At 42.1% G+C, this 15,069-nt stretch overlaps 1 protein-coding gene across 4 annotated transcripts in view; it reads right to left on the reverse strand.

Annotated features, from left to right (window-relative positions):
* Positions 1 to 2,965: 2,965 nt before the first annotated feature.
* Positions 2,966 to 15,069, reverse strand: part of arhgef28a (Rho guanine nucleotide exchange factor 28a) — a 54,041-nt gene continuing 41,937 nt past the window's right edge. For 3 of the 4 annotated variants that reach the window (XM_088994057.1, XM_088994059.1, XM_088994058.1), the window contains 12 exons: positions 14,918 to 14,994; positions 14,663 to 14,841; positions 13,735 to 13,832; positions 12,591 to 12,782; positions 12,239 to 12,370; positions 12,013 to 12,146; positions 10,843 to 10,890; positions 10,219 to 10,323; positions 9,977 to 10,141; positions 9,637 to 9,888; positions 7,476 to 7,839; positions 2,966 to 7,371 (listed from right to left, as the gene is read on the reverse strand). In XM_088994057.1, the coding sequence (XP_088850183.1) occupies positions 7,187 to 7,371; positions 7,476 to 7,839; positions 9,637 to 9,888; positions 9,977 to 10,141; positions 10,219 to 10,323; positions 10,843 to 10,890; positions 12,013 to 12,146; positions 12,239 to 12,370; positions 12,591 to 12,782; positions 13,735 to 13,832; positions 14,663 to 14,841; positions 14,918 to 14,994 (1,931 nt within the window). In that variant the 3' untranslated portion in view covers positions 2,966 to 7,186. The remainder of the gene's footprint in view (positions 7,372 to 7,475; positions 7,840 to 9,636; positions 9,889 to 9,976; positions 10,142 to 10,218; positions 10,324 to 10,842; positions 10,891 to 12,012; positions 12,147 to 12,238; positions 12,371 to 12,590; positions 12,783 to 13,734; positions 13,833 to 14,662; positions 14,842 to 14,917; positions 14,995 to 15,069) is intronic. The other variant, XM_088994060.1, reaches the window with a different exon arrangement.

The raw sequence follows: 15,069 nt of genomic DNA on the forward strand, positions 1-15,069 counted from the left end.
CTAGTTAGGTAGCCAGCTAGATAGCCAGATAGCCATTTAGATAGATAACTGGGTAGCTAAATAAATAAAAAGAAGTGAAGGGAGGAAACTTTTCTAGCTTTCTATCTATGAGTTATTCCGGGTTGAGTGAACGCTGGCGTATTTGGCTTCTGCTGCTTACCCACAGAAAAACTTATCGCGTGACTGTAAAGTGACTTTGAGAGTTTTGAAAGGTGCTTCTAGATGAAATGTGTCATCATCATCATCTAAAGTTACTTATGCTGCATTGAATGTTTATGTAGTCCTAAAAGTCAATATTCTGGGGGTCCTGGAATTTGAGTGAGGAGCATGACAAAAACCTTGGCACTGCAGTGGACACATTTTCGCACATGTATGGCAGTGAATGAGTCAAAGATTGCGCAGATGTTTAAAAAATATGAGTGTTAGTTTCAGTGAAGATTCATAGGGGGCCTCTGATGTGAATGTGAACGCTCCCTTTTCCGACACGCATGCGATTGGGCGCCAGTGAGTCAAAAGTGCACCCCGTTGAGCTCCAGTTGGACTGATGCGAAGCACATTGCCTTCCCTTTATGAAATGTGCCGTATGTATAAAAGCTGATATGCCTTTGAAATTACCTGCATCACACAAAGTACACACTGCTTGACTTCCTCCAGCTGTGCCTCAGCTGCAAACGGACAGGAACTGCCAGAAGGGCTCGTCAGAGTTTCTGAGGAGCAGAGGCATAGTGAAGAATGGGGAAACAAAAACAGTGTCATGTGGTCGCATGGCATTTGTTACAGTTGAAATAAACACAGAAATAGAACAATAAATAAACAATCATAAAAAGATCCGGAGAACTATTTACATAATGAGACGTTGTGTCACTAAATACGTAAATTTACACGCTAACACATGTTTGATGGTTGCGATGGCGCCGCTGTGGTTTTGCGGTCGAGTGGTCGGATCGCGAGTGTGAGTGACGTGTTATCGCTGAGGCCTGTCAGATTTTGGGGAGGTGCGAAGCCTGAGCAATGTGCATTCCCTGAGCAGCTAAGGCAGGAGTCGGGAACCTTTTTGACTAAGAGAGCCATAAAAGTAAAATATTTAGAAATGTTTTTCCAGTGAGAGACACACGCACGCGCACATACAAACGCTCGCGTGCGCGCGCACACACACGCACACACACGCATGCGCGGCCACTTTTCAACAAAATATCAGAATGTATTATTTAAAATAACTTTGTGATAGTACTCACCGTTAACATGGAGGGTTTTCCGTTCCCCGTGATTAGTAAAAATCCAGGCAAACGATCGGAATGAAATTCTATTTGCCCGTCCAGAGGCGAAGTTACTGCTAGCTAGCCTTACGTCTGTGTAAGCTCTCAGTCGTACAGGAGTGGTCCATCGATGAGAAGGTTTCTTCAGCCGTCATCTGTACAAAAGTGAAGGTTTCGGACGTTTCGCCTCCTATCCAAGAGGCTTCGTCAGCGAACTAAAGTCTGACTGGTCGTATCGGCCCCATTTATATATCCCTAATGTCCAGACCTGGTGGCGCCGGACACAGCTATGATAGGTCCCTACTCTCAGGTTGGGGGGGCGCGGGACCCCCCCCCTGTGGCCCCACTGATTGTTCCTACATTCCTGACTAACGATTGGCCTATTACCCCCACTCCCCCCGGTATCACCTCATCAGCATAACGACCCTCATCAGCATTGCGAAAGTTGCCTAACCTGTTTTGCCTGAGCAAGCTATTGTATGAATGATCCAAATTGAACGTAGCAGAAGTCTTTAGGAAGGCTACGCACACTGACCAATACTTACTTTTTGACTCTAACCACCCTTTACAACATAAACTAGGAGTTATCAGAACCCTCCAGCATAGGGCTAAACTAATAACAACTAGCACTGAAGGTAGAGAAAAGGAGTCAAAACTTATCAGGAGAGCACTTACTAACTGTGGGTACCCTCAGTGGTCATTCAACAAATGTCAGAAAGAAAGAATAGCGAACGAAACCAATAATTCTCAAGATTCTAAAAGGAGAGGAGTAGCAGTACCGTACATTGCAGGAGTTTCTGAAAAATTACAAAGAGTCCTTTGGCAACATAAAATTCCTACTTATTTCAAACCGATAAACACGTTAAGGCAAAAATTAGTGCATCCAAAAGACATCCAAAAGATAGGCTACCAAATGAAAAACAAAGTAATGTAGTTTATTCCATACATTGTAAGAATGAAAATTGTAAAGAGCAGTACATTGGGGAGACTCAACAAATTCTCAAAAAAAGACTTTATCAACATCGCAGGGATAATACTAGTGGGCCTCAATCGGCAGTACATTTGCACCTAAAAGCTAGCAACCACTCATTTGACGACAATGAGGTTAAAATCTTAGCGAAAGAACATAGATGGTTTGAAAGGGGGGTGAAAGAGGCGATTCTTATAAAACAACAAAATCCTTCATTAAACCGGTCTGGTGGTGTGAGGTTCAATTTGGATCGTTCATACAATAGCTTGCTCAGGCAAAACAGGTTAGGCAACTTTCGCAATGCTGATGAGGGTCGTTATGCTGATGAGGTGATACCGGGGGGAGTGGGGGTAATAGGCCAATCGTTAGTCAGGAATGTAGGAACAATCAGTGGGGCCACAGGGGGGGGTCCCGCGCCCCCCCCCCAACCTGAGAGTAGGGACCTATCATAGCTGTGTCCGGCGCCACCAGGTCTGGACATTAGGGATATATGAATGGGGCCGATACGACCAGTCAGACTTTAGTTCGCTGACGAAGCCTCTTGGATAGGAGGCGAAACGTCCGAAACGTTCAGCTCCAGTTGTACAGATGACGGCTGAAGATTGCCTTCTCATTATGAAATGTGCCGTATGTATAAAAGCTGATATGCCTTTGAAATTACCTGCATCACACAAAGTACACACTGCTTGACTTCCTCCAGCTGTGCCTCAGCTGCAAACGGACAGGAACTGCCAGAAGGGCTCGTCAGAGTTTCTGAGGAGCAGCAGCATAGAGAAGAATTGGGAAACAAAAACAGTGTCATGTGGTCGCATGGCATTTGTTACAGTTGAAATAAACACAGAAATAGAACAATAAATAAACAATCATAAAAAGATCCGGAGAACTATTTACATAATGAGACGTTGTGTCACTAAATACGTAAATTTACACGCTAACACATGTTTGATGGTTGCGATGGCGCCGCTGTGGTTTTGCGGTCGAGTGGTCGGATCGCGAGTGTGAGTGACGTGTTATCGCTGAGGCCTGTCAGCTTTTGGGGAGGTGCGAAGCCTGAGCAATGTGCGTTCCCTGAGCAGCTAAGGCAGGAGTCGGGAACCTTTTTGACTAAGAGAGCCATAAAAGTAAAATATTTAAAAATGTTTTTCAGTGAGAGACACACGCACGCGCACATACAAACGCTCGCGTGCGCGCGCACACACACACGCACGCGCGGCCACTTTTCAACAAAATATCAGAATGTATTATTTAAAATAACTTTGTGATAGTACTCACCGTTAACATGGAGGGTTTTCCGTTCCCAGTGATTGGTAAAAATCCAGGCAAACGATCGGAATGAAATTCTATTTGCCCGTCCAGAGGCGAAGTTACTGCTAGCTAGCCTGCACACGGCTCATAAGCTTCCACACTTGCTATCTGCAATATACTTCTCGCAGAAGTATGTTGACGCTAACGTTAACAAGGGGCTTGTTAAAATGTCACTGACATTCGACTGTTTCATCGATGGTATTGTTTCATTGCAAATTAGAATCAGAATATTTTCTCTCCTCGAATGCTCCGGTGCATTAACGCTGAAGTGCACTAGTTTGGCTTATTTAAAGGGGCGTTTACCGGTTTCAACATGACGGCCACTATCATCCAATCAAAATGGCGCTTTCCGCCAACTGCAGCCCCAACGGGAAATGAACGACGAAAACATACGACAATATGTATTTAGTTTTATCGGCGAGCCATATGCAATCATCAAAAGAGCCATATATGGCTCGCGAGCCATAGGTTCCCGACCCCTGAGCTAAGGGAACACTTACATTCACTCTGAGGTACATGTGATTTGAAACACTACAGCTATGATGATCTTTAACATATTCACTGCCATTCCCGAATTTAATCGGGCATTTCCATTTTGTACAGCTGCCCCCATTTCAAGTTCAGATAACTCCAAACTCATATAACTTAGGAATTAACTTTTTTTGATGAAAGAAGAGACTCTAAGGTTTATAAACACTGCATTAAATAATAATAATAATAATAATAATAATAATAATAATAAATGTCATTTATAAGCGCCTTTCAAAACTCTCAAGGTCACTTTACAGTCACAGGATAAGCTTTTCTATGGGTGAGCAGTGGCAGCCACACGCGCCAGCGTTCACTCAGCCAGGAAGTAACTCAAATAGATAGAAAGCTAGCTAGCTAGCTGATACAGTATAAATCATACATTTCATTTATAAGCACCTTTCAAAACTCTCAAGGTCACTTTACAGTCACAGGATACAGTCGCTAATAGATAGCTACCGAGCCAGCTAGACAGCTAAATGATAGCTAGCGAGCCAGCTAGACCGCTAATAGATAGTTAGGTAGCTAGCTAGCTAGCTAATAGATACAATAATAATAATACACTTCATTTATAAGCACCTTTCAAAACTCTTAAGGTCACTTTACAGTCACAGAATACAGTCGCTAATAGATAGCTACCTAGCCAGCTAGCCAGCTACCTAGCCAGCGAGCCACTAGACAGCTAATAGATAGTTCTCGACATCGTTTCAAAAGCGGCTAAATATGAACTACTCACTGTTTCTGTAGTCCTAAAACGGAATATTCTGTGGGTCCTGGAATTTGAGTGAAAATGACAAAAACCGTGTCTGGCAGTGAATGTGTTAAACACAATAAAAATAATGATTCCAACTGTACTTCAAAGTAAAAATGTGTTGCGATACTCTCACGACGTTACCTTTCCATGCAAGCAGATGTTTTGCAACAATATCTTTATAAGCAGCCCACATGTTGACATCCATCACAGCAGTGATTAACAGCCATCACAGGAAGCTGTGTACAGTGCATGAAAGCCATTTACGTCAAATAAATTACCAAATTATTCCAAGAGGAAATAATCGGGACGGCGTGGGGATGGGGCAGGAGGGGTGTTACACAACAATTTGAGCACTTTAGTGAGAAAAGATTGAACCTCTCTTCACAGTGTGCATAGGTAGCCCTTTTGATAAACAATACGATACAGTACTTCGACACATCTCGGTTATAATTATTTGCCAATGACTTCATTCCCTAATAAATATTATTTAAGATCATACATAATGGTACTTTTTAGAAGCGAAATCAATGCTGTACAAAGCCTCAAATCTCCATGTATTTTATATTAAGTGCTAAAAGGGAAAAAATTACCCTACCCGAGCGGCACCTCCTATAACGACCCAAACTAATTTACAGACAAAAAAAAAAAAGTAGCGTATTTTCCGGAGTATAAGGTGCACCCCCAATGAAAGGTATATTTTCAAACTTTTTTCCATAGATAAGGCGCACCAGATTATAAGGCGTGACATCAATGAATGAAAAAAGTTTCCCAAATACAGGTAACATCCTACTTACGACACGACCACGACCTCCAGACCCTATTTTTAAAATATTAATTCTACGCCTGGCACCGCAACGCGCTACGAGGACGGCAACGTGTACGACAAGTCTGGCCAGCCAGCCAGCGTCTCACTCTCGTACAGCAATCCACCGTGTGATGGCACCAGAGAGGGGGAGTTTGCAAGTCATTTAGCCTCCGGGTCCCTGCCATTTTGAATGGATTTCGACTTACGACCGTTTGGTCAGAACGGAACACGGTCGTAAATCGGATGTTACCTGTATTGTTTTTCTGATCATAACAACTCATTGGCATATTCGATTTTATATTTATGTCATTTAGCCTCCGAGTCTCTAACATTTTGAATGGATTTCGATTTACGACCATTTCGACTTACGACCGTTTGGTCAGAACGGAACACGGTCGTAAATCGGATGTTACCTGTATTGTTTTTCTGATCATAACAACTCATTGGCATATTCGATTTTATATTTATGTCATTTAGCCTCCGAGTCTCTAACATTTTGAATGGATTTCGATTTACGACCATTTCGACTTACGACCGTTTGGTCAGAACGGAACACGGTCGTAAATCGGATGTTACCTGTATTGTTTTTCTGATCATAACAACTCATTGGCATATTCGATTTTATATTTATGTCATTTAGCCTCCGAGTCTCTAACATTTTGAATGGATTTCGATTTACGACCATTTCGACTTACGACCGTTTGGTCAGAACGGAACACGGTCGTAAATCGGATGTTACCTGTATTGTTTTTCTGATCATAACAACTCATTGGCATATTCGATTTTATATTTATGTCATTTAGCCTCCGAGTCTCTAACATTTTGAATGGATTTCGATTTACGACCATTTCGACTTACGACCGTTTGGTCAGAACGGAACACGGTCGTAAATCGGATGTTACCTGTATTGTTTTTCTGATCATAAGGACTCATTGGCATATTTTATTTTATATTCTATGTTTTTTTTTTATGTGATTCAAGCCTGTTTTTGTTCCACCCCCAGTAATTAGCTTGTGATTACCATATTGTCCGGTGTATCAGGCGCACCGGATTATAAGGCATACACCCAATGAATGGCGTATTTTCTAACTTTCCACATATAAGGCACACCCTCAATCAATGAAAAACGTTTTACAAATATAATACATAAATATGTAGAGTTTCCAAATATAGGGCGCACCGCATTATAAGGCGCTACCGTAGAGGCTGGGTTACGCGCGAATTCTTCTACAGGGGGAAATGGAGTTGGTGGCTATGACCTGTTGTGGCTCAATATGACTTCACATATAAGGCACACCTGCGTATAAGGGGCAGGGTCATCTTATGAAGAAAATCAAGGTTTTTGGGTGCGCCTTAGACACCGAAAAATACGGTAATTACAGCAAGCACCAAAGCAATAGGCACAAAGTTTTGATCAGGCAGGAGGAACATCAATGTCAGTTATAAAGGCACATACGCTACTAATCCCTCCCTTGATTATCCACAGTTTTCCCAAATATATTTACATCCATCGCAGGTGAACAAAAGCAACCCAGATCTCTTATGTGTCCAAAAATATGTCACGGTCATCAAAGGTAAACAATATTTTCCTCGCTTCCGTCCTCCCTGAGATGTCCATCGAGAGAGAGGTAGGACTGCGGGGGGAGGAGTGGCGTGAGGGAGGGAGAGGAGGCGGAAGAAAATGTGTTTTTGTAAAGTTCGTGACCTGGCCTCCAGACACCCGGGGGATGACCATCCAAATGCGGACTGAAGTCTGACGGAGAGGAGGAGAAAAAAGTCGGGAGAGATGCTTTTGGGCATTCTCAGAAGCAGAAGAGAAAATCGAGCCAAAAAGAGACAGAATGTTGCGCTACGTACGTTTGGTGGAGCTCTGGGGCTGCGCCGTGCCTCTGTTACTGAAAGGATTGACTGCGTCGTTGGGAGGCAGATGGCAGCCAGGGTTCTTGGAGTAGTTGGTGAACGTGAGCCCATCCTGAGACTGTTTTCTGTGCGTTTGGCTGAGTAAGGCGTTAAGGCTGTTGTAAAGGCTGGCACTGAGACTTAGGTCAGCGCCAAAGGTGGAGGCTTGCCGGGGGATGTCGTGGTTTCTCCGCGGGACGGAGAGTGGATACTGGTGTGGGTTGTTGTTGTTGTTTTTGGGGGGTTGCTTCTTCTGGAGGGAGTCGTTCTCGTACGTACGGCAGGTGCCGTCCAAGCTGCCTGAACGACTGTGACTCGGTACCTTTTAGAACACAAGTGTCAAAGTCAAGGCCCGGGGGGCCAAATCTGGCCCGCCATATCATTTTATTTGGCCTGCGTAAGCAAATCAAGCATGTGAAATTACATGTCTGAACCCAAATTTCAAATTGTCCCACGAAACCACAACAACAGTCATTATTTTTTGACTTGAAATTTGAAAATTTGTTATTCATTTACTCATTCACTGCCATTCACAATTTTTGGGGGAATTGAAAACATGACATAGAGCGCCATTCCCAAATTTGTTCAGGTGTTGTTTTGTCATGCTTGGGTGCCGATAAAGCGCTGGTCATGGCCTCTGGCAATGTTTGTTTCTTTTCCACAAGGGGGCAGCATTTCCCTTTTTTTCCAAGTCAGCACTTTATTCCAGCTGTTGTTAAAGGACAACCGACACCATTTTTTTGTTTCCTAACTGACATCAGAAAAACGTTTTATAGTGTCTAAAATACCCAAAACACGCAGGCAGATATTTTTAGTCAAATGCAAAACACCAATAAAAATGACTTCAAGTGTCCAAAATCTGCAAAAAATTGAGCTGAGAATTGGGCATTTTAAGTAAGTCCCGCCCCCAGTTCGTGACGTCACGCCAAGACGTCTTGCCTTGCTCGAGAATCAAAACAATGGCTTCAGATTCGGAGAAGATGCTTTCCTGTTACTCATCCAGTGATGAATATGATTCAAGTAGTTCTGAAGAGGAAAGCATAAATGTTTGCAATCGATTAAAGAAGTGCTTCTGTATCATTTTGAGGCGTCTGGACACCAATGTAGCTCCCCGAAAATGCACAAGATGGCGCCCAAGCTCCGTTGGAAATGGCCTGATGTGTCTACTGGGAATTTGTGTCAACTAGTATCAAATAGTTGTCTCGGTGCAACACACAAGGATTCACCATCGCATTATTTATGTCTTTTCCTTCTAATTTCGATATCAACACGGATCAACACAAAGTTTGCAGCCCAAACAAACTACCGTAAAATGCATTGTTTCTCGCTTTCTCGGTCAGGGGCGTTCCAAACGTGACGTCACGTCAGGCATCGTCATCAAGACTTCCTGTATATTCAGCGCGCGTCTTAAAACGTAAAATATAGCTACATGCCGTGGAATCTTTGTAAAATACGCTCTATAGAAGTCATTTGAAGTGATTTTACAAATTATGGACACAACTTGTCCGGAGGCGTCTCGGTTGTCCTTTAAAGCGCTATACAAACCAATATGTATGTATTGCATTGTCTTTTGGACAGCCATCCTCATTTCAAGCTCATATAACGCCAGAATGAAATAATTTAGGAATTAATTCTTTTTTTCTGATAAAAGAAAAGAGTCTAAGGTTTCTTATGCTGCATTGAATGTTTATATAGTCCTCAAACTCAATATTCTGTAGTTCCTGGAATTTAAGTGGAAATGAAAAAAAAAACTGGCACTGGAGTGGACACATTTTGTATGTCTGGCAGTGAATGAGTTAAATACCCGCATCAACAATACAAACAATACAAGGATTAAATGAATAGAAAATTTTATTGTAGTGCCAGTAATTTAGTTTATGAGCTGAGGTGCGACATGAGCGATTTTACATATGAGAGTACTAAAATACGAAAGAGAGAGAAATACGCGAGAGTGGCTGCCTTTCCAGCAGCTCATGTATTTCGTTTTTCTACTTTCATTCCTTTCATCACTTTGCTGCTGTGAAATGTAAATTTCTCCACTGTGAGACTAATAAAGGCATATCCAATCCAATCCAAGAGCCTCCCAACTGGTCACAGTAACACGTCATCTTTTCCATACCTTGTATCCATCAAGTGGTATAGTAACGGGCAGACTGCTCTGCCGGTTGTGTCTCCAGCTTTGGAGGATCCTCTGCTGGGCTTCAAGTTTCTCCTTCTCCCTGTCAACACTCTTCTGTCCCTCCCGTAGTCTGTCCATATTGTTACGATACTCCAGCAGCTGAGCTTCCAGTTCCTCTCGTTGACAGCGGAGCCGTTGTGCTTCCAGTAGGCAATGATGCTCACGCCGCTCCAGTGCACTTTCCTGATCAGTCTGCAGACAATCATTGTACGTTTACGTCATAGAGAACAGCGATTCCAGATTCAAATCACTGCAAAATCCACCCAGAAGTGAGACCCACCTGTTGTTTCTCCCTGGCCACACTTTCCTTGTCCCAGCGGTGCTGGTCTTGTTTCAGTTTCACTTGGAGTTTCTGCACCTCATCTACTTCTTCCTTTTTCCTCTCTAAACCCTTCTTCTCAACTTCCTCTTTCTTCCTTTCAATACCCGTCTGCTTCTCGTGCTCCTGCAGCACAGCGGACGTCCCGTTAGCAAGTTGGACGTAGCAAAACATTGATTAGGGGACTTTGAAGGCTCTCATACCAGGCTGTTTTGGAGCGAAGTGAGTGTCTTGAGCTGAGATTTATCTCCTTCGTGAAGGAGAATTTTCTGGATCTCGAGGCAGCTGTCCTGAAGAGTCACGGCAGCCTGCAAATAAATGAATGAATATATAAATAAATGAATTCATAAAATAAACCTCACAATAGTATCAAACACCTGCTGGTAAAAAAACAACAACAATTTAAACGACGATAAGTGATTTAAATCTGCATTTTTTTCCCATCAAAGTAAACTCCGACTTTTTCCTGCTAGCCAGTTAATCAACGGTGTAGCCTATTTGCGCATTCTTGCAATACTAGGTTTTCTAGTACAGTACTGTTTCTAATTATGTTTACTCTATATGAGTACTTCGCCGAGCACCATGCTGAAGTGTAACTGTTTACGGTTTTAAGTTTGGAGTTCAAGGCAATTAATTTGGCCATTGAAAATTGAAATCAGGCCTCCGCACATCAGCCTCGACAAAATAAATAATCAGATTTTGTTTAATATTTACTCGCTGAGGCTTATATACCGGTTTGCTTAACAGATTTCAAGACAGTTACGTTTTGTAAGAACAGAATGAAAAAGAAAAGCAAATTGCGGCCGTGCATTGGTGCGCTTACTCACCTGCAGACTATAAAGAAGCTGAGTCAGACATTGCACACTCTCTGCCACCTACAGAATAGAACTGTTAGTCCAAAAGGACACCCAATCAACAAACAAACAAATGAAAAAATAAATACATGTATAAATAAACAAAGAAATGCATAAATAAATAAATAGAAAAATAAACAAATAAATAAATTCAAGAATAACCAAATAAAAGCATAAATAAATGCATAAATAAATAAATAAATGCATAAATAAATAAATAAATAAATAAAAAGAAAATCAAACAAATACATAAATCCAAAAATAAACAAATACATGCAAAAATAAACACACACAAATAGATGAATAAAAAATAAATAGGAAGATGAATAAACATATAAATAAACAAATGAGTGAATAAAATAAATATATAAATAAACAATAATTAAAACCAGATAAATAAATAAACAAATAACTAAATCTTCTTTTCATTTCGGCTTTTCCCTTCAAGGGGTCGCCACAGCAAATCCGTGTCCTCCATCTTTAGAGGTTTGATCCGCATGTTTGTTTTGGCCAAGCTTTTACGTCGGATGCCCTTCCTGACACAACCCGCTGTATTTATCAGGGCTTGGGACCGGCACAAGAAGACTTATGTCCCTTTGGGCTACAGAACACGCAATTCGCTCAGTAAAAGGCTCCCAAACACAAAATGGTAATCGGCACAGCAACATTAAAAAAAGCCAAAACTATACTCACCACACTCACATAAATAAATAAATAACCACATACATAAATAAATGTGTAAATAAATAAATAAATAAATGAATAAATAAATAAATAAATAAAAACATACATACATACATAGGTATTTACAAAGTGATATGTTTGTTTCTGTCTGTCTGTGCGTATGTATGTATGTATGTATGTATGTATGTATGTATGTATGTATGTATGTATGTATGTATGTATGTATGTATGTATGTATGTATGCATGTATGTGTGTGTGTGTGTGTGCGCGCGTGTGTGTGTGTGTGTGTGTGTGTGTGTGTGTGTGTGTGTGTGTGTGTGTGTGTGTGTGTGCGTGCGTGCGTGTGTGTGTGTGTGTGTGCGTGCGTGCGTACGTACACCCAGACAGACAGACAGACAGACAGACAGACAGACAGACAGGCAGAAACATATCACTTTGTAAATACAAATATCCCAAACCTTGAAGAGTGTTTCTTTGGTGTCGCCTTTCTTCGGCTCAGAAGGAGAACTCCACATTACTCCATCCATCCCCGTCCCCTCACTATCCGATCCAAGAGAAGTGGAACTCATACTGAGTGTGCTCAGGTAATCCGCTGTGAAAAACAAGACCCACAATAACGACACCGATACGATATACGTCGTCTGGCGTACACTCGAGGATTGCATGTGAATATGAATCGCTTACGTTCTGACGGAGACTCTTGAATGCTGCTTCCGTGGCTATTGTAGTTGCAGCACTCGGACCCGCGGATCGGAGAGTTATCACTTTGTACGGGAAGGCCGTCATGGACCTGCAGGATGGTGATCAGGTTCTCCGCTACACAGGGAGCAGGCACGTCACAAAAATGTGCTGTTTATTTTGACTAAGTGAGCATAAGAGGAGTTTGTCATGGCATGACTGTAAATTCTGTTTCCAGGTTAAACCTGAACATGTGTTGCTATCTATGCTATATTGACATCTCGTCCTTCGTATTCAAGTCTTGCCAAACCTCATCCGGTGGAACTCAATATCCCAGTTTTCGAAGCAGTTGTCTCACCTTCTCGGAGTGCAGCTGTGAGCAGGGTTGACGCCGGTCTTGGGGACTCACTATCAATATCCGGTTGAACCAGCAGGTGGCGATGTGGCATGGCTTCTGAAGAGCGCAGGGTTAACTCTGTCAGCTCAGCGTATAATTGCAATTTCTCCTCCAAACTGTTGCAGATGCGCTGGTCGTGGTTTAACAATGTTTCTACAAAAAAAAAAAAAAAATAATGTGATTTCTCCACTGTGAGACTAATAAAGGCATATCCAATCCAATCCAATCCAATACTTCAACATCTTGCATTTGCTCCTTTCATTAACTCCTTCAGCCAGAGACTGTTACACCCGCGCTGCAAGAAGGAGAGATACCGACGCTCATTCCTATCGACTGCTGTTAGGTTTCTTAACTCACTCACTGTTATTAACAAATGTATTAGAAAATTGAAAATATTATGATGGAAAGCGCCATTCCCGAATTTGTTCAGGTTTTGTTTTTTCTTGTTTGTGTGATAACGCGCTGGCCATGGCCTCTGGCAATGTTTTCCCCTTCCACAAGAGGCGACGTTTCCCTTTTTTCCATGTTGCCACTTTGTTCCAGCTCCAGCTGTTATTAAAGCGCTGTATTTTGTCCATCTGCCCTCATTTCAAGATCATATAACTCCAGACTCATATGATTTAGGAATTAACTATTTTTGTCTGATGAAAGATGAGAGTCTAAAGTTTCTTACGCTGCATTGAATGTTTATGTAGTCCTAAAACTCAATATTCTAAGGGTCCTCAAATTCGAGTGACATTGACAAAAACCCAGGCACTGGAGTGGACACATTTTTGCACATTTCTGGCAGTCAACGAGTTAATAAACACACAGGAAAAAAAAAACTGGCCTCACATATTGTAAATAGTACAGCCACCTAATGTCAAGTCAATACAGTTACATATATCAAATCTGCTTTTTATACTTTGCACTATGTACAGTTCTTTTTATGAAACTTTTTGTGCAGTTGTACATTTCAGTTCAGTATACATTTTCTTTTGTCCATAGAATACTATGTTTTGTCTTTTGACCCCCCCACCCCCCACCCCTGCTGCTATACATTGCAAAATTCCCCCTTGTGGGACTATGAAAGGCTTTCTGATTCTGATTTCTGAATCCGTTGTACCTTGGAACTTGGAGATTTTCTGAACCTTCGCTTCCGCTGCTCGCTTAGCCTCCTCGAATTCGGCACTGCGTTCCTCCTCCTCCTCTTCCTCTGGGCAACTGCCATGAAGGTTAAGTAGGTCAGATGATGATTAACGCACACACACGCATACGCCCAGCACAAAAGACTACCTTATTTTCCAGTGTACGTCGCACTCAAAAGCCTGCATTTTTTTTCCAAAAGAGGACCCTGCGCCTTATACGCAGGTGCGCCTTATATTATTATTATTGTGAAGTAATATTGAGCCTCAATAGGTCTTACAACTGATTTCAGTAGCCACCGACTGACGCAATTTCACCCGGTAGAACAGGGGTGTCAAAGTCATTTTTTGCTGCGGGCCACATTGTAGTTATGGTTTCCTCTCGAGGGCCGTTACGAATTTGGGGAAGCCATTAGAATGTTTAAATTCCTTCAAATATTACATATAGAGCACACAGAAAATTAATGAATAACTCGTTTTCAAATCTGAAGTCAAGAATAATGACTTTTATTGTGGTTGACATCCAAAAATATGAAATTTTGGCTCAGATTTTAGCAATCATCATGGAATTTAACAAGTTTGATTTGCTTTAGCGGGCCGAAAAAAATGATGTGGCGGGCCGGATTTGGCCCGCGGGCCTTGACTTTGACACCTGTGCTGTAGAAGAAGTAGTGCGTAACCGCAGCCTCGACTCTAGCACCTTATAATGTGGTGTGCCTTATATTTGGAAAACCTTTATAGATTTATATATTATATTTAGAAAACGTTTTCATTCATTGTGCCTTATACTCCAGTGCGCCTTATACACCGGAAAATACGGTATAAAAAATGAAAATGTCACAATGTCATCAGTTCTGTAGAGGCAATGACATACTGAAATAATTGCTTTCATTTAACTCCAAAACAAACCTCTCAACAGCTTGTCTTATGTATCTCATCCAAGAATTTCTCTCCTCTTTGGTCGTGGTGTGAACTTCATACATCTCCGGTCCAGCTGAGGAAGCAGAGATGAGGAACATTCCTCGTTCCTCATTGGCCACTTCTCGAACAATGAGCTTCTGTAGCGGGATCACAGGAGGCTTCTGGTCCTGCAAGTCAAGGGAACTCAATGAATGAGACACAGTGGGAGTCCTAGTTGCGTATTCCGTTTTGGTTGTGGCGTACCACGGCCGCGAATACAAAGCGTTGATCTTTCTCTTGCAGGAACACCAGAACATCTGTAAGCAGGAGGGCCAATGTGTCTAGAGGGGGGGGGGGGGAATCGCAGAAGTTAGTGATCAGCGATACAAAAACGATCCGGCTCCAGATGTGCAGAA

Source organism: Hippocampus bargibanti, linkage group LG04, assembly GCF_051943395.1.
Source record: "Hippocampus bargibanti isolate YZ-2025 linkage group LG04, ASM5194339v1, whole genome shotgun sequence".
Lineage (NCBI taxonomy): Eukaryota > Metazoa > Chordata > Actinopteri > Syngnathiformes > Syngnathidae > Hippocampus > Hippocampus bargibanti.